This window comes from Petaurus breviceps, unplaced genomic scaffold (genome assembly GCF_028583685.1).
Source record: "Petaurus breviceps papuanus isolate PSGF00001 unplaced genomic scaffold, PetGlider_PUasm1.0 176, whole genome shotgun sequence".
Lineage (NCBI taxonomy): Eukaryota > Metazoa > Chordata > Mammalia > Diprotodontia > Petauridae > Petaurus > Petaurus breviceps.
This window is the reverse complement of record NW_027185771.1, coordinates 6,425,240-6,438,613: the sequence shown is the minus strand read 5'-3', so window position 1 is coordinate 6,438,613 and position 13,374 is coordinate 6,425,240. Positions and strand designations below refer to the sequence as shown.

The 13,374-nt window shown below is 44.7% G+C and overlaps 1 protein-coding gene across 1 annotated transcript in view; it reads right to left on the bottom strand.

The window, feature by feature from the left end:
- Window positions 1-249: 249 nt before the first annotated feature.
- CYBA (cytochrome b-245 alpha chain) overlaps window positions 250-13,374 on the bottom strand; it is a 16,899-nt gene continuing 3,774 nt past the window's right edge. The window contains exons 2-5 of the mRNA XM_069085883.1: window positions 6,399-6,590; window positions 3,822-3,896; window positions 2,143-2,226; window positions 250-391 (exon numbers count right to left, since the gene is read on the bottom strand). Of these exons, the coding sequence (XP_068941984.1) occupies window positions 250-391; window positions 2,143-2,226; window positions 3,822-3,896; window positions 6,399-6,590 (493 nt within the window). The remainder of the gene's footprint in view (window positions 392-2,142; window positions 2,227-3,821; window positions 3,897-6,398; window positions 6,591-13,374) is intronic.

Genomic DNA, 13,374 nt, shown 5'->3' with positions numbered 1-13,374 from the left:
ACTGGGATATACCTTTCCCTGGAGAATATCAACCTTTAGGGAAAAGGTAATGTAGGACAGTGGCTAGAAGAGCTGTCTTTTGAGTCAGAAAGGCCTGAGTTCAAGTCTCATTCCTGACACATTGAGCCTGCAAGACATGACAGGTCCATTCTCAGTTTCTCTCCATAGAAAATGGGAGGAAGAAATCTTTCCCTTCTGAGGTAGGTTCCTTCTAAAAGCCCCAAATCCGATGACTCTAAGATGGAGATGTTAGAAGGAATCCAGGGCTGGGAAAAAAGGCTGTGTTTGTGTGTACAAGATCTGACTCACCAGGAGATAGATCCCACTTGCAATGGCCAGACAGACCGTGCCGAGAATGGTGGCTAACAGCACCCCTGCAGGGACCGCCAGGCTGTGGAAGGAGAAAAGAAGGGAGTCACCAATGCAGAGACATCTTCAAGGATGAGCAGACTTACTGCATGATGCTGAAGAGCCTAGGGTCAGAGGGGAAGCATGCTATGGGGGAGTTTCTGGCTTTCTGCAGCCTTGGCCCCTCTGGCTCAGGCTGCTTCAGAGAATCTTGGACTAGGAAGAGAGCACAGGGGTCATTTAGTGCCTACAGAGGGATCATTTCTATCACCTCCCTGATTAGTGGTCATACTGTTTTCATTGTGAGACCCTGGGGAGGAGAAATTCCATCCTTCCCAGGTCAGCTGACACAGTGGGCAGAGACCAGCGCCTGGAGTCACACAGACCTGAGTTAAAACCAGGCTTTGGTGACTGACTCTAGGCAAATCACTTAAGTGCTTCCTACCTTAGTTTACTCACCTGTAAATCAGGATAATAATAGCATCTACCTTCTAGGATAGATTGTGAGGATAAACTGAGAGCAATTGTTAGGCAATTTACAAACCTTAAAAGTCCTATGTAAATTATTATTATTCCATCTTCAGTCAAGTCTAGTTCTTAGAATGTTGTTTTCCTTATGTTGAGTCCACAATTTTTTTTTTTTTTTTGCTTTTTGTAGGGGGGAAGGCAGGGCAACTGGGGTTAAGTGACTTGCCCAAGGTCACAGGGCTAATAAGTGTTAAGTGTCTGAGGTTGCATTTGAACTCAGATCCTCCTGACTCCAGGGCTGGTGTTCTATTGAATGTGCTACCTAGCCATGCCAACAAATGCTTTTTTGACCTTTTTGGGCCAAACAGAACAAGTCTCATGTCTTTTTTATAGGAAGACCCTTCAGATCCTTAGAATTATCGCATCTCATCTTTCCCAGACTAAACATCTCCACTTGTGTGACTGTGGGTCTGGCCCAGGCCTCAGTTTCCTCATCTGTTAAAATGAAGTAGTCTGACTAGATGGCCTCTGAGGTTCCTTCCAGTTCCAAAGCCATGATCCTTCAGCCAGGCCTCAAAAAGCAGGGTCTCCAGACCCCTCACTACAGACTGACCTTTTTAGGAGCCATCCACTTATCAGTGTTCTTTATTTTTTTTTTTTTTTGCTTTTTGGAGGGCAATTGAGGTTAAGTAACTTGTCAAAGGTTACATGGCTAGGTTTTTGTGTGTGTGTGTTAAGTGTATGAGGTAGGATCCGAACTCAGGTCCTCCTGGCTCTGGGGCTGGCACTCTACTCACTGCGCCACCTAGCTGCCCCATTGTCAGTGTTCTTTCTAAAAGATGACCCACAGAACTGACCATTGTCCTCTTCATGTAAAGGTTGGTTGACTCTCCCCCTACCCTTCTCACCATTACTTGGGGCTTCCCAAGGCTGAAGGCTGGATAGATCTTAAGCATTATATTTCCCCCAAGGAAAACATAAGCAGCAGCATTATGGAGCTCAGACCCATCCAGGGGACAAGATGAAGGCACAAGGAGGCACAAGTCACAAGGCAGAGTCAGGTGAGCCTTGGTCTACCTACAGGGTCAGTGCCCCAGCCCTTCAGTTGGTCACCTGGAATATGACCTATTTGGAGAATCTCAGTCAGCATCTAAAATCAGGCAAGGAAGATGTTCCAGGATGGAAAGGAAAAGAACCCAGGAGTCCCCAGCCCAGGGTTGTCCCCCCATGACTGTCCCCACTCTGCCAGAGGTGGCCAACTTGGGTTCTAACTGTCCCTGAGATACCTGCCTTCCCCTTCAGCCTCAGGAAGCAGGTGTTACTCACCAGAGGTGCAGGATGGCTCGGATATAGTAGTTCCTAGTCAGGGGCCCGAATGCTTTCACCACAGTTGTCAGGTACTTCTGACCACTGGATAAGAGAAGAAAAAAATCAATGTGGGAGAAAGGCCCCCATGCCAACTAGTGTCTCACTTATGGAATGCCACTTTCCCGGTGGCCCCCAAAGCTCTACTCAACCAAGGGAAGCTTCCAATGAGTTTGCCATGGAATGCCCACCTTGTGAGCAAACAAAACACTGGATCTGAAAAAATGGCCAGTGGGGCCCTCCAGAGCACGGGCCATCACCACCGAAGTCCTGTGCTTGGAAAATGGAATCAGACTCTCAGTATGTCATTATTGAGTACTATGTACCTAGAACTTGCAAAATACAAGCCAATGATAGTCCTTCCCTCCTGGAGCTTATCATGAATTCTGGGAACCTGGGGCTTCAGGAATTCAGAGGAGGACAAGATGAATGAAGATTGAAGGTGATGGAGGAATTAACTAAAAGTACTTAAGCAGGTCTTCAAGGTTGGGAGGAGTTTGTATGAATAGAGGTGTGTGTGGGGGGGGTGATGATATGATAATGAGATGATAAGGGGATGAGACTAAGGTTGTTGTCTGCATCAGTAATTTTTTCATGATTTTTCCAATTATGGAAATTTATAAATTTTATAATATTTATTTTTGAATATATATTTTATATATATTTCCTAATATATTACATATAACATATGATAAGATATTATATATTTATATAAAAATATAAAATTTATTTTAAAAATTATAAAAAATCCTACGAATTTTTCCAATAATCAGGATAGGTTTGCATTGAGTCATTCTCACTCCACCATTTATTCGACAATGAATTTCCTGATCATCTGATGTGTGCCTAGGCCTTTGGAGAATCCAAGATGGATAAGACAAGATCCTCTGTTCTTCATAGAGCTTTCGCTCCATTTGGGGGAACAAGAATGGTGCACAAGAAATGGAGAGCAATAAACAACAGTATGTAAGTATTGCTAATTGTCCTGATTGATGCATATGTTTTGAATCGATTACAGACCATAAATGCATTTGGGGTTTAGAGAAGGGAATCATCACTGTGGGTTAGGAGTGTTCAGAGAAGGATTCTTGAAGGACTTGGGACCTGGGCTCTCTCACTCACCCACTATCCACTGTGATAAGGTACAGGAATCTGTCAGATGTCTGATTTGGGCCATTCTCTGCCTGGAATTCAACTCTCTTCCTCCTTCTTCTCCTTCTCCTTTCCCCTATGCCCATTCACACAAACTTTATCTACCCTTCAAGACCCAGTTAAAGTTCTATTATATCATGGACCACTTTCAATCTCCCCCTCCCCCTCTTCTTTCTTTTAATTCCTAAAGCCCTATTCTTCCTGAAAAGATTATAAGCTCCACAAGGACAAAGGTATTATTTTCTTGCATTTAGTGCTAAACACTTAGGGCATAAACAACTAATGAAGATTTGTTAAGTGGTTGGCTCCCCTTCTCCAAGCACAGGCATGCCAGAGGAGGAACCATTGGCCTAATCTTTAAATCTAAAGCTTGCTGACAAGAAGTTGGGAAGGCCTTCATCCCTTCCTATCTCAGCTGGGAAAAAGTGATCCTGAAAGTCCCCAAAGATCTCACACATGCCAAAAAAAATGGGGGGCGGGGAGCTTACCAACGCTCCATGGTGGAGCCTTTTTTTCTCTTGCCCCGGGGATATTCCAGCAGGCAGATAAACACCCCAGCTACACTGAGGGATCAAGTTAAGGAAAAACTTCATCTCTGTGAAATGAGGGGGTTGAACCAGGGGGTCTTGGCAGTCCCTTCCAGGTCTAGATCAATGATGCTTTCAGCCTATAATCCTCACCCAGCCCAACCTACAGCCCTGCCCACCAATGGCTCATGGAGAGGAACCTATCTAAGGTCATAGTCCCTGAAGGAGGATCCCAGAACAGCTAAGAGCAGGTGGAGCCTATACCAGCAGTGTCCAGATAGAATTTCAACCATGATGGAGGAATTCTAATCCATTACATGCCTAGATGGCAATGTTCTAAAAAAGAAGGCATGGGGGGGGGTGCTAAGTGGCACAGTGAATAGAGCACTGGCCTCGGAATCAGGAGGATCTGAGTTCAAATCCAGCCTCAGATGCTTGACACACTTCCTAGCCGTGTGACTTTGGGCAAGTCACTTAACCCCAACTGCCCTCCAAAAAGCAAAAAATAAAAAAGAAGGCAGCATTATGATGTAGGAATTTAGAGGATAGTTTCAGAAAAGCCTGAGAAGACTCGTATGAACTGATGCAAAGTGAAATGAGCAGAATCAGGAGAAAAATTTATACAGTAACAGCAATATTGTAACAGTAATCAACTCTGAAAGACATAGTAACTCTGATTAACACAATGACTGGCCACAATTCCAGAGGACTCACAACAGAGCATGCTGCCCCTCTCCTGATTAGAGAGCTGATGGACCCAGAGTGCACACCAAAGCCTATTTTCTTCTATTCTTTTCTCTCTCTCTCTCTCTCTCTCTCTCTCTCTCTCTCTCTCTCTCTCTCTCTCTTTCTTTCAGACAAGGCTAGGGTGGAAATTTGTTTATCATGACTATGTATATTTGTAATGGGATTTGTTTGTCTTATCTTTTCAATGGGGAGAGCAGGGAAGGGAGAAGGTAACAACCCAGAACTGCAAATAAAATAAAATTGAATTTTTAGGAAGATATAAAAAAAGAGAATAATAAAAGAAAGGAGGCAGCAGAAGGGCTCATGACCAAGGCTTAGAACATAGGCCTAGGGAGCCCCAGTCTCAGCTTTTCCATTAACAAACTTTGTGACCTTGGTAAAGGTGTACCCCCTCCCTGGGCCTTGATTTTTTCATCTGTGAAAGGATCCACAAAGTTGAACTAGGTGATCTCAAAGGCTCCTCCAACTCTGACAGTGTTTGTTCTAAGGTCCCTCCCAGCTCTGACATTCTCTGTTCTAAGGCCCTTCCCAGCCCTGACATTCTGTGTTCAATGGGCCCTCCCAGCTCTGACATTCCGTGTTCCAAGGTTCCCTCCTAGCTCTGACATTCTCTGTTCTAAGGCCCTTCCCTGCCCTGACATTCCATGTTTTAAGGCCCTTCCCAGTCCTGACATTCTGTGTTCTAAGGGCCTCCCCAGCTCTGACATTCTGTGTTCTAGAGGCCCTCCTAGCCCTGACATTCTGTGTTCAATGGGTCCTCCCAGCCCTGACATTCTGTGTTCAATGGGTCCTCCCAGCTCTGACATTCTGTGTTCTAGGGGCCCTCCCAGCTCTGACCTTCTCTGTTCTAAGGTCTTTTCTAGCTTTGGTATTATCTGGTTCCTATTTGTTGCAAGCTCTGGGAAAGTTTTTGCTTATCACTTAGGAGTCACAGGGATGGAGGAGCTCCGTAGCTTTGGCACCAGAACTGTGACTGAGGATTTGGCAAATGACCCCTTCTCCCTCCCCCCTCATCTGATAGCTGAGGCTTCTAAGGCAGGGCTGTAACAGAGATGCAGCTGAAGAAGGGACAGGAAGCATTGCTGTCTACCAGACTGAAGAAAATCAAGGCCCTTAGTCACTTACAAGGGACCTCACTCACAAGAGACTTCTGTTCCCTTCAGAGAGCCAATGGTGTGTTGTGGAAAAAGGGCCAGCCTGAGCTGCCAAAGACCTCTGTGACCTCAAGAAAATGTTCTAAAGTCCCTTCTGGTTGTAATAATTTTTGTTCCGATGCTCCTTCTGGCTCTGGCATTCAATGCTCTTATGCCCAAATGCCTTTTCTGGCTTTGCTTCCTCAAAGAATGAGAGGCTAGAATTGGGCTCTCCTATGCCATTTAGTCCAACGGAGGCCCAAGATGTGAAGTGACTTGCCCCACTATTGCTTTGTTTACAAGTGACTTCTAGAAACAGAATTTTAATCCAGGCTTCTGACTTAATTTCCAGGGCTCACATGTAGAATGGGGAGAATCCTATTTACATCCCTTGCCTTAGAGCATTGTGGGGAGAAAAGTTTGCTCGCCTAAAAAACCCTACAGACATAAGCATTACGATTGTTATGATGATAATGGGATGCCCCTTCCCCTAGCTGATTCACTTTCCATCCTTCATCAGCTTTCCTGTAATACTTAACAAGAATGAAGCTCAATTCATTCAGGAATGCTTGTTGAGTTTTGGTGTAGGCCCTTCAGGGCCAAGAATGGAGCAACAGGCAAGGTTGGGGGGTAGGGTGGGGGTATAGGAGAAGGATACATTGAGTAGGCACCAAACTGCCACCAGACAAACTGCCCAGCTGTTGCCACAATGCCACCGGTCAGGAGGACTGCAGAGAGAGAAAGAGAAACTGAGTCAGGATTGTGGGCAGCCTCATGGGTCAGAACCAGTAGAAGCCATGAGATACTGGGGAGTTGTCCCCTGAACAGATGGGGAACCCAAGAGTGTCCCCTTCATCTCTTTTCCAAGCCTGGAGGGGTGGACTATGTATCTGATATTTTATTTATCTGTGTGTATGTTGTTTTCCCTGTAGAATGTAAGCTTCTTGGGGGCAGGGGGTGTTTCACTGTATCCCCAGTGCCTAAGGCAGTGCTTATAACATTATAGATGCTTAATAAAAGTTTGTTTAATGAATGAATATGAAGGCCTCTGTTTGTCTGTCTGTCTCTCTCTGTGCCTTCCCTCTCTCTCCTCCTTCTCTCTCCCTCCCTCTTCCTCTTCTTCCCTCCCTCCTCCTCTCTGTCTCTGGACAACAATCAATCTCTACAAAATCCACTTGGTAATATCCATCCCTATACCTTGGGTTTGCTCCCCCTTTTGCTGATGTCTGACCTGAAAGGTGATCTCTCCCCCTACACACACACACACACACACACACACACACACACCCTCACAGAGGTGCTACCCATCCCTTTCGAGCCAGCAGACTGTGTGATCTCATGAGACAGCAGAGTCAGAGAATCTCCAAGTTAGAAGGAACCCTAGACACCATAAAATCATCAGCTTTTCAAGACCAGCAAAGCCAAGCAGCTTAGGACTTCCCCTTTCTTTCCCCATTTCCAGGAGCCCACTGTCCTGTGTTCTTTTCCCCTCTTCCCCAGAGATATGATCTCACTGATTTCAGTCTGACTATGAATGTCAGTGCTCATGTTCACTCTTGAAAGGGGATTTGTAGGGGGCATCTTCTCTTGTCCTGTGAAAGCAGCAACTTTATCTATCCCCATGAGAGGAATTCTCTCAGGAATCAGGGAATTGATGGACAAGGAGAGGGCAGAGTAGGGACAGTAGCCCTTGCCCTTGAAAGCCACCAGTTCTGTCTAATCCAGAGCTGAGAAGTCTTGGGCAGAGTGGGCTGAAACATATTCCCCAGGAAACAGCCCTTGAGTCTGGTCCTGCATTTGAAAGCTGATTCTCAGGGAGGGGCCAAGATCTGTCCAAGGTTCTACATGTAGTCCATAGCTGAGCTGGTGCTCCATCCAGGGTTCTCTGACTTCTAATCCAGAGCTCCTCCCCACAGTGATGGCAGGTGTGACTATAACATGGCAGGAAAGTGAATGCAGACAGAGGGAGGGATGGTTGAGATAGATCTCAGCAGTTTCACAGGCTTTTCAGAGCTTGACAGAGGCCCACACACTCCATCGGAACTCTTGGAATTTCCCACAGGGGCCCAGCTCTCGGTCCCCCACTAACCTCCTTTCCTTCCACAACAGCTGCAATTACCCCACTGTGTCCACTCACTATCTGGGACAGTTAAGAACCTGAGTCAATCTTTCTTTTTGCTTGAATTTTCATCCCCAGAGCTTGGCAGAGTATCTGGCATGTAGTAAATACTTAATAAATAATTACTGATTGATTGACTGAACCAAAACATCCTCAGTAGCTTCAGGGCCACAGAAGGGGCCAAGACTCATAAACAACACTGTTTTTAAAGGCCTTCAGCAGAGACCACTGTCCCCCATCCCCAAGCATGCCCTTCGCTGTTTGACAATCCTTATGCCAACAGGAGGGTGGAAACAGTCATACAGCACTTCATAAGAAGTTGATTTCAATGTCACCTCAAAAAGTTTTTGAGAGACAACATGGTATAGAGACTAGAGGTCTAGACTTGGAATCAAGAAGACCTAGGCTCAAATTCCACTTGAGACACTTATCAGTGTGACTGTGGGCAAGTCATTTACCTCTCTGGGCCTCAGTTTCCCTGTCTGTAAAAGGAGGTTAAACTTGATAGCTGCTAAGGTAATTTCTGCCTCTTAATCTGAGAGGCTATGATAAGGTCTTTCTCCTGTTTAGCCTAAACCCATTTTTTCTAACTTTTTCCTCTTGGTCTCCCTTTTCTATAAAGTAATTCAGGTCACCAGAAGCTGTTTGTGGATTCCATTAAGAAGAAACAGAGAACTGGCATCCTTAAGCCAGAGTCAGATGCCTGGAGGTGATGGAAGTGGTGTCATACATCCTATGATGTGAAGGGACCCAAGAATGGAAAGAAAATGAATGAGGATACCTTCCCAGAGGGACTCTCAAATCCTTCCTTCTGGCTCTCCCCACTCTGGGCCAGAGGAAAATTTACTCCCAAAAGTCCAAGGAAACAGCAGTCTCAGCTCTTAGGACATCAGCCCTGCAGTATCCTTCCCACAACAGAAGTCTTACCCCTAATTGGTGAACTGCAAACCAGAAATTCTCCTGAGGGGTGTGTGTGTGTGTGTGTGTGTGTGTCCCTTGATCACAGGTTTTAGAACTGGAAGGGACCTAAAAGACCACTTAGTCCCATCTTTTACAGATTAGGAAACTGAAGCGCAGAAAAAAATCTAAAGTCATAGAGTTAGCATAAAGAAGGATGGTAATTTGAGCCCAGAAGACAGAAAGTAAATAAAGAAGCCCCAATAATTCCTCTTCCCAGAGTCCAACAAATGTGGCTCCCTGCACTCTTCCTGTAACAGGGGTCACCCAAGCTCCAGCATCAAGGTATCAATCTCAGAGCCCACCTAATCCAATGGTACCTGAAAAATAATCAGGTCCTAGTCAGCCAACCTCCAAAGGATCCCACAGGGAACAAACAGGAAGCCCACTAAAGCCATGTGAAACTCGTAGGACTGGGAGAAATGAGTAACTGCCCAGCCCCCCTCACCAACAGTTTCTGAAAAGCCTTCTAGAGGCTGAAGACCAAACTCAGGTGAAGAAATGACTAGCAAAGCCCTTCCTCGGTCCCAGGGCTAAGTTGTGGCCTGTGGGTAGAAGTGGTTCCAGGAATGCAAGACAACTGAGAGTTTTTGCGTAACAACATCTAATCTAATTAGTGCACACATAATTAATAATATTAATGAATTATTATCAGAATGATGTAGTATTATATCATTAACATTCTATTGCTACATTATACAATTATTGCTATAAAAGTAATAATAGTTATTAGTTATTTGCTACTATTATTAATTGCTACATTATATAATTATTATTATAAAGGTAATAATAGTAATTTATGGGGTATATCTTGGACAGAGGGCCAGCCTTGAGTTAAATCCTGTGTCTGGTACATATTATTTGCTGTGGGACCATGTGCTTAACCTCTTAACCACATGTGGGGTGGAGGTGGGGGGCCTCCTCCAGAACTCCGCTAAATTCTAAGTTACAGATGGATGGCTGTTCTGTATCAGTAAAGAAATATTCCAAAATGACACTTATGAAATCATAGGTCTAGACAAAAAGCTATCGTAATGTACACTTCAATAATGGTTTACAAAGTGCTTTACCCCAACTGCTCTGTAAGGTCAACAAGGCGAGAGTCCTCATTCTAGAGCAAAGACAATTTAGGTTCAGAGAAGGGAGATTTGCTCAGGCTCACACAGCAGATTAGACTAAGATCCAGACTCAAGTCTTCCCAGTCTATCTAAGGCCTGCAATGTCTGGGTCCTCTTCATGGAAGGGCTAAACTCCAAGGTGGGAACCCCAGCTGATTGGGCTACAAATATTTCAATTATCAATATAATTAATATTAATATTTATAATATCACTTATAACATCTATTTATATAATTTTATTTATTACTGATATTTAATATTTTAATAATTAGGCATTATTGTTAATTAATAATTCAATAATATTAATATATTTGCATATTCAAAATATCTAATATTATAATATCATTATGTTGATAATATTATTTATCAATATTTTGATATTTCAATATCAATAAATATTTATTAACTATGTACCAAGGACTGTGCTATGGACAGAGAATAAAAAATAAAAGGAAATAAAAAGGAAAGAGAGATTAGCAGTAGCAGCCTATAGTTGGAGCTGAAATGATGATGCCCCACCATTCTCAAGAATATGTTAAATATATGTATTCTCATTGCCTTGATCACAACCAATCAATGGCTAGCACCAAACCCAGAACCCTACTCCTAAGAAGCAAGTGGATCAGGCAGCTAGGTGGTGCAGTGAATAGAGCACTGGCCCCGGCAAGTCAAGAGGACCTGAGTTCAAATGTGACCTCCTACACTTAACACTTAGCCATGTGACCTTGGGCAAGTCACTTAACCTCGATTGTCCTGCCTTCCCCCCTCCAAAAAAGAAAAAAAAAGCAAGTGGATTTTATTTTCCCCTACACTGCGCTTGTCTTATGGCCAAACAAATATACAAGCCCCTACTGCTGCCCAGCTAACTGGTGGTTCAATAATTCCTTCTTCTTCATAGAAAAGTGGTGGACTATGGGTAGAAAATAGTACACATGCTGTCAGACACTTTCAAGGAGTTGGTTTGTTACACTTAACTATTTTCTTTGTTATAAGGGATGGAATGATAATTGGGAAGTGATGCTCTTTGAAAAGCAATATGTATCAATAGGAGCCTTTTTTTTTTAAATAAAAGTTATGGCTCACTCAGGGTATAAATTAAAAATCCATGCATTTAGCCCCAAAGAAAAGATAGAAGATGCCTTTCCCTAGGCAGAGGTAGGATGGACAACAAATGTGGAAAGCTACACATCTATTCAGATTTTTTTGGTTGCATTTATCAGTTTTGCTCATTCTTTTCTTTTTAAAATATTCTTACATGGGGTTGGTCTCTGAGAAAGAAGGAGGAATAAAGCGTTAAATCTAGGCAACATAAAAGCCAAAGATATCAATACAATTTCATTTTTTTTAAAAGGAAAAAAATTCAAGCAGTCAGTCCAAACACAGAGATTTTAGATCATGAAAAAACCTGACTTCCACTGAGTGCTACCATTGGTTGGGGGGGGGGGCTTGAGGGAACCTCCTTGTTTTCCTGAAGTCTGCATTTCAGAACTTCAAAGAGTTTTTTTCCTCTCCAGTTCACTTGCCAGGCACAGGGCCTCAGTAAACTAAGAAATTACTATCCTTCACAATTTTTTTTAAAGGGTAAAAGAAGATCCTAATGACTGGGCTGGCTGAGAGTTGTTCCAGTTTAAGATTCTAGAATGGTACAAAGTACAACAAAATTTACAAGCCAGAAGCCCCAGAATTCAATTCGGGTTCTGCCTCTTACTAACTGACTTTATGGCCTGGGTTTGAAGTCATATACCATCTGTAAAATGGGAGTAAATAAGACTTGCATTATTTCAAACAGAGGCAGCAGTTCACAGGCTTCATAGCTGGCCGAGATCTCAGGGACCCACATTCCCAAGAAGGAGCTACCCAGCCACTAGCTCAGACTGAAGCCCTGAGGAGTTAAACAAGCTGGACTGGGCACCTCACTCTTTCCTACAGGGAAGGAGGGAGCCACAGGGTCTTGAAGGCAAGGTGAAGCTGGGGTGGGGGGGAATCAGAGGTTCGGCTTTTGGGGGTGACGCTTTAACCCAATCATCCCAAGGCTTCTCAACTCTAAATAGACTGAACTGGCAAGCTTTAAGGCAAGGAATCTTCTGTGCTACATTCCCTTATCCCCTCCCCTGATACCTCTCACAGGGATGGAGAAAGCCCATTCTTGGACAGGGCAGAAGAAGGCTCCCCCTCCAAAGGCCCCTGGGAGAGGGCCAGTGAACACTGATATTTCTACTCAGGTTCAGACTGAAATCAGTGACATCAGATCTCTGGGGAAGAGGGGAAAGTGAGAGAGGGACAGTAGACTCCTGGAAAGTGGGAGAAGGGGAAATCCTGAGCTGCTTGGCAAAGCCAATGATTTCATGATGTCTCAGGCTCCTTCTAGACTTGAGATTCTATGACTACCGTTTTATGGACCACACAGTCTGCTGGCAGCACAGAGCTGAGAAGGAGGCCTGTCTTACTCTGGCCCCGCTTGGTGTGTGTGTGGACTTAGAGAACCTGGGTTCAGGTTCCACCTCTGACTTTGCTTAGCTGTGTGATCTTCAGGAATTTAGTCCCTCCTCAGAGCCTCAGTCTTCTTATCTGTAAAATGGGACTTACTCTCTATGGTTCCTTCTTTCTTAGGATCTTGGTCACAAATAGTTTCTCTCTTTGCTCTGTGTGAATGTGCCGTACTTATATTGTGGTGGCAGCTCAGAGGATTTGGAGGTGTTTGTTTTGGGGGAAGAGTGGCTGGGGAACTGGTTGGGCCTTGGGAGGGCTTCCACACCCCTCAACTACCAGGGTATCCCCCAGTCCCAACTGTAAAGGGGTCTCTGCCTCTCAAGTCACAGGGGACCCTCAGGAGGCAAAGCTGAAGGCAGAGGGCTTCTCTGTCAGACGACATCAGGGGGCAGGAGGCTGCAGCAGCAGACAGGGACTTTCCCAGACTTAGCAGGAGGGTGGTGACCTAGCCATAACCCACAAGGAAGAAGAGAAAGAGAAGGTTAGAGAAGGAGAGACCAGCTGAGGAAGAAAAACCCTACTTCTCCTTTTTACTTTTACTTCCTCAATCTAGAAGAGGCAGCTCCCTTGTGACTTGTCTTCCTGAAGCACAAAATTAAACACGACTTGAGAGAGAGGGTGCAGAAAGAGGGGCTCACGTGTTTCTGGGCTAATGGGTGCTACCAAACAGAGTCCCTGTTTTCTGTGTTTCCCCTTGTGCCTTAACCTCTGGCCGGAACTCCGAGCTCATCTTTGCCTCTCTTCCCTCCTTTCCCCCTCTCCTCACAAGCCTGGGGGTGCCCCCCAGCTGCTGAGGCGCATCTCCTAGCTATAAACTATATTAACAATCTCAATCTCTCTGTCTCTCCTCCTTCCCTCCCCCCTTCCTCCCTCTGTCTCTCTCTCCCTCCCTCTCCTTTCTCCGTCTCTCCGTCTCCCCCGCCTTCTCCTTTCTATTTCATCTCTTTCCC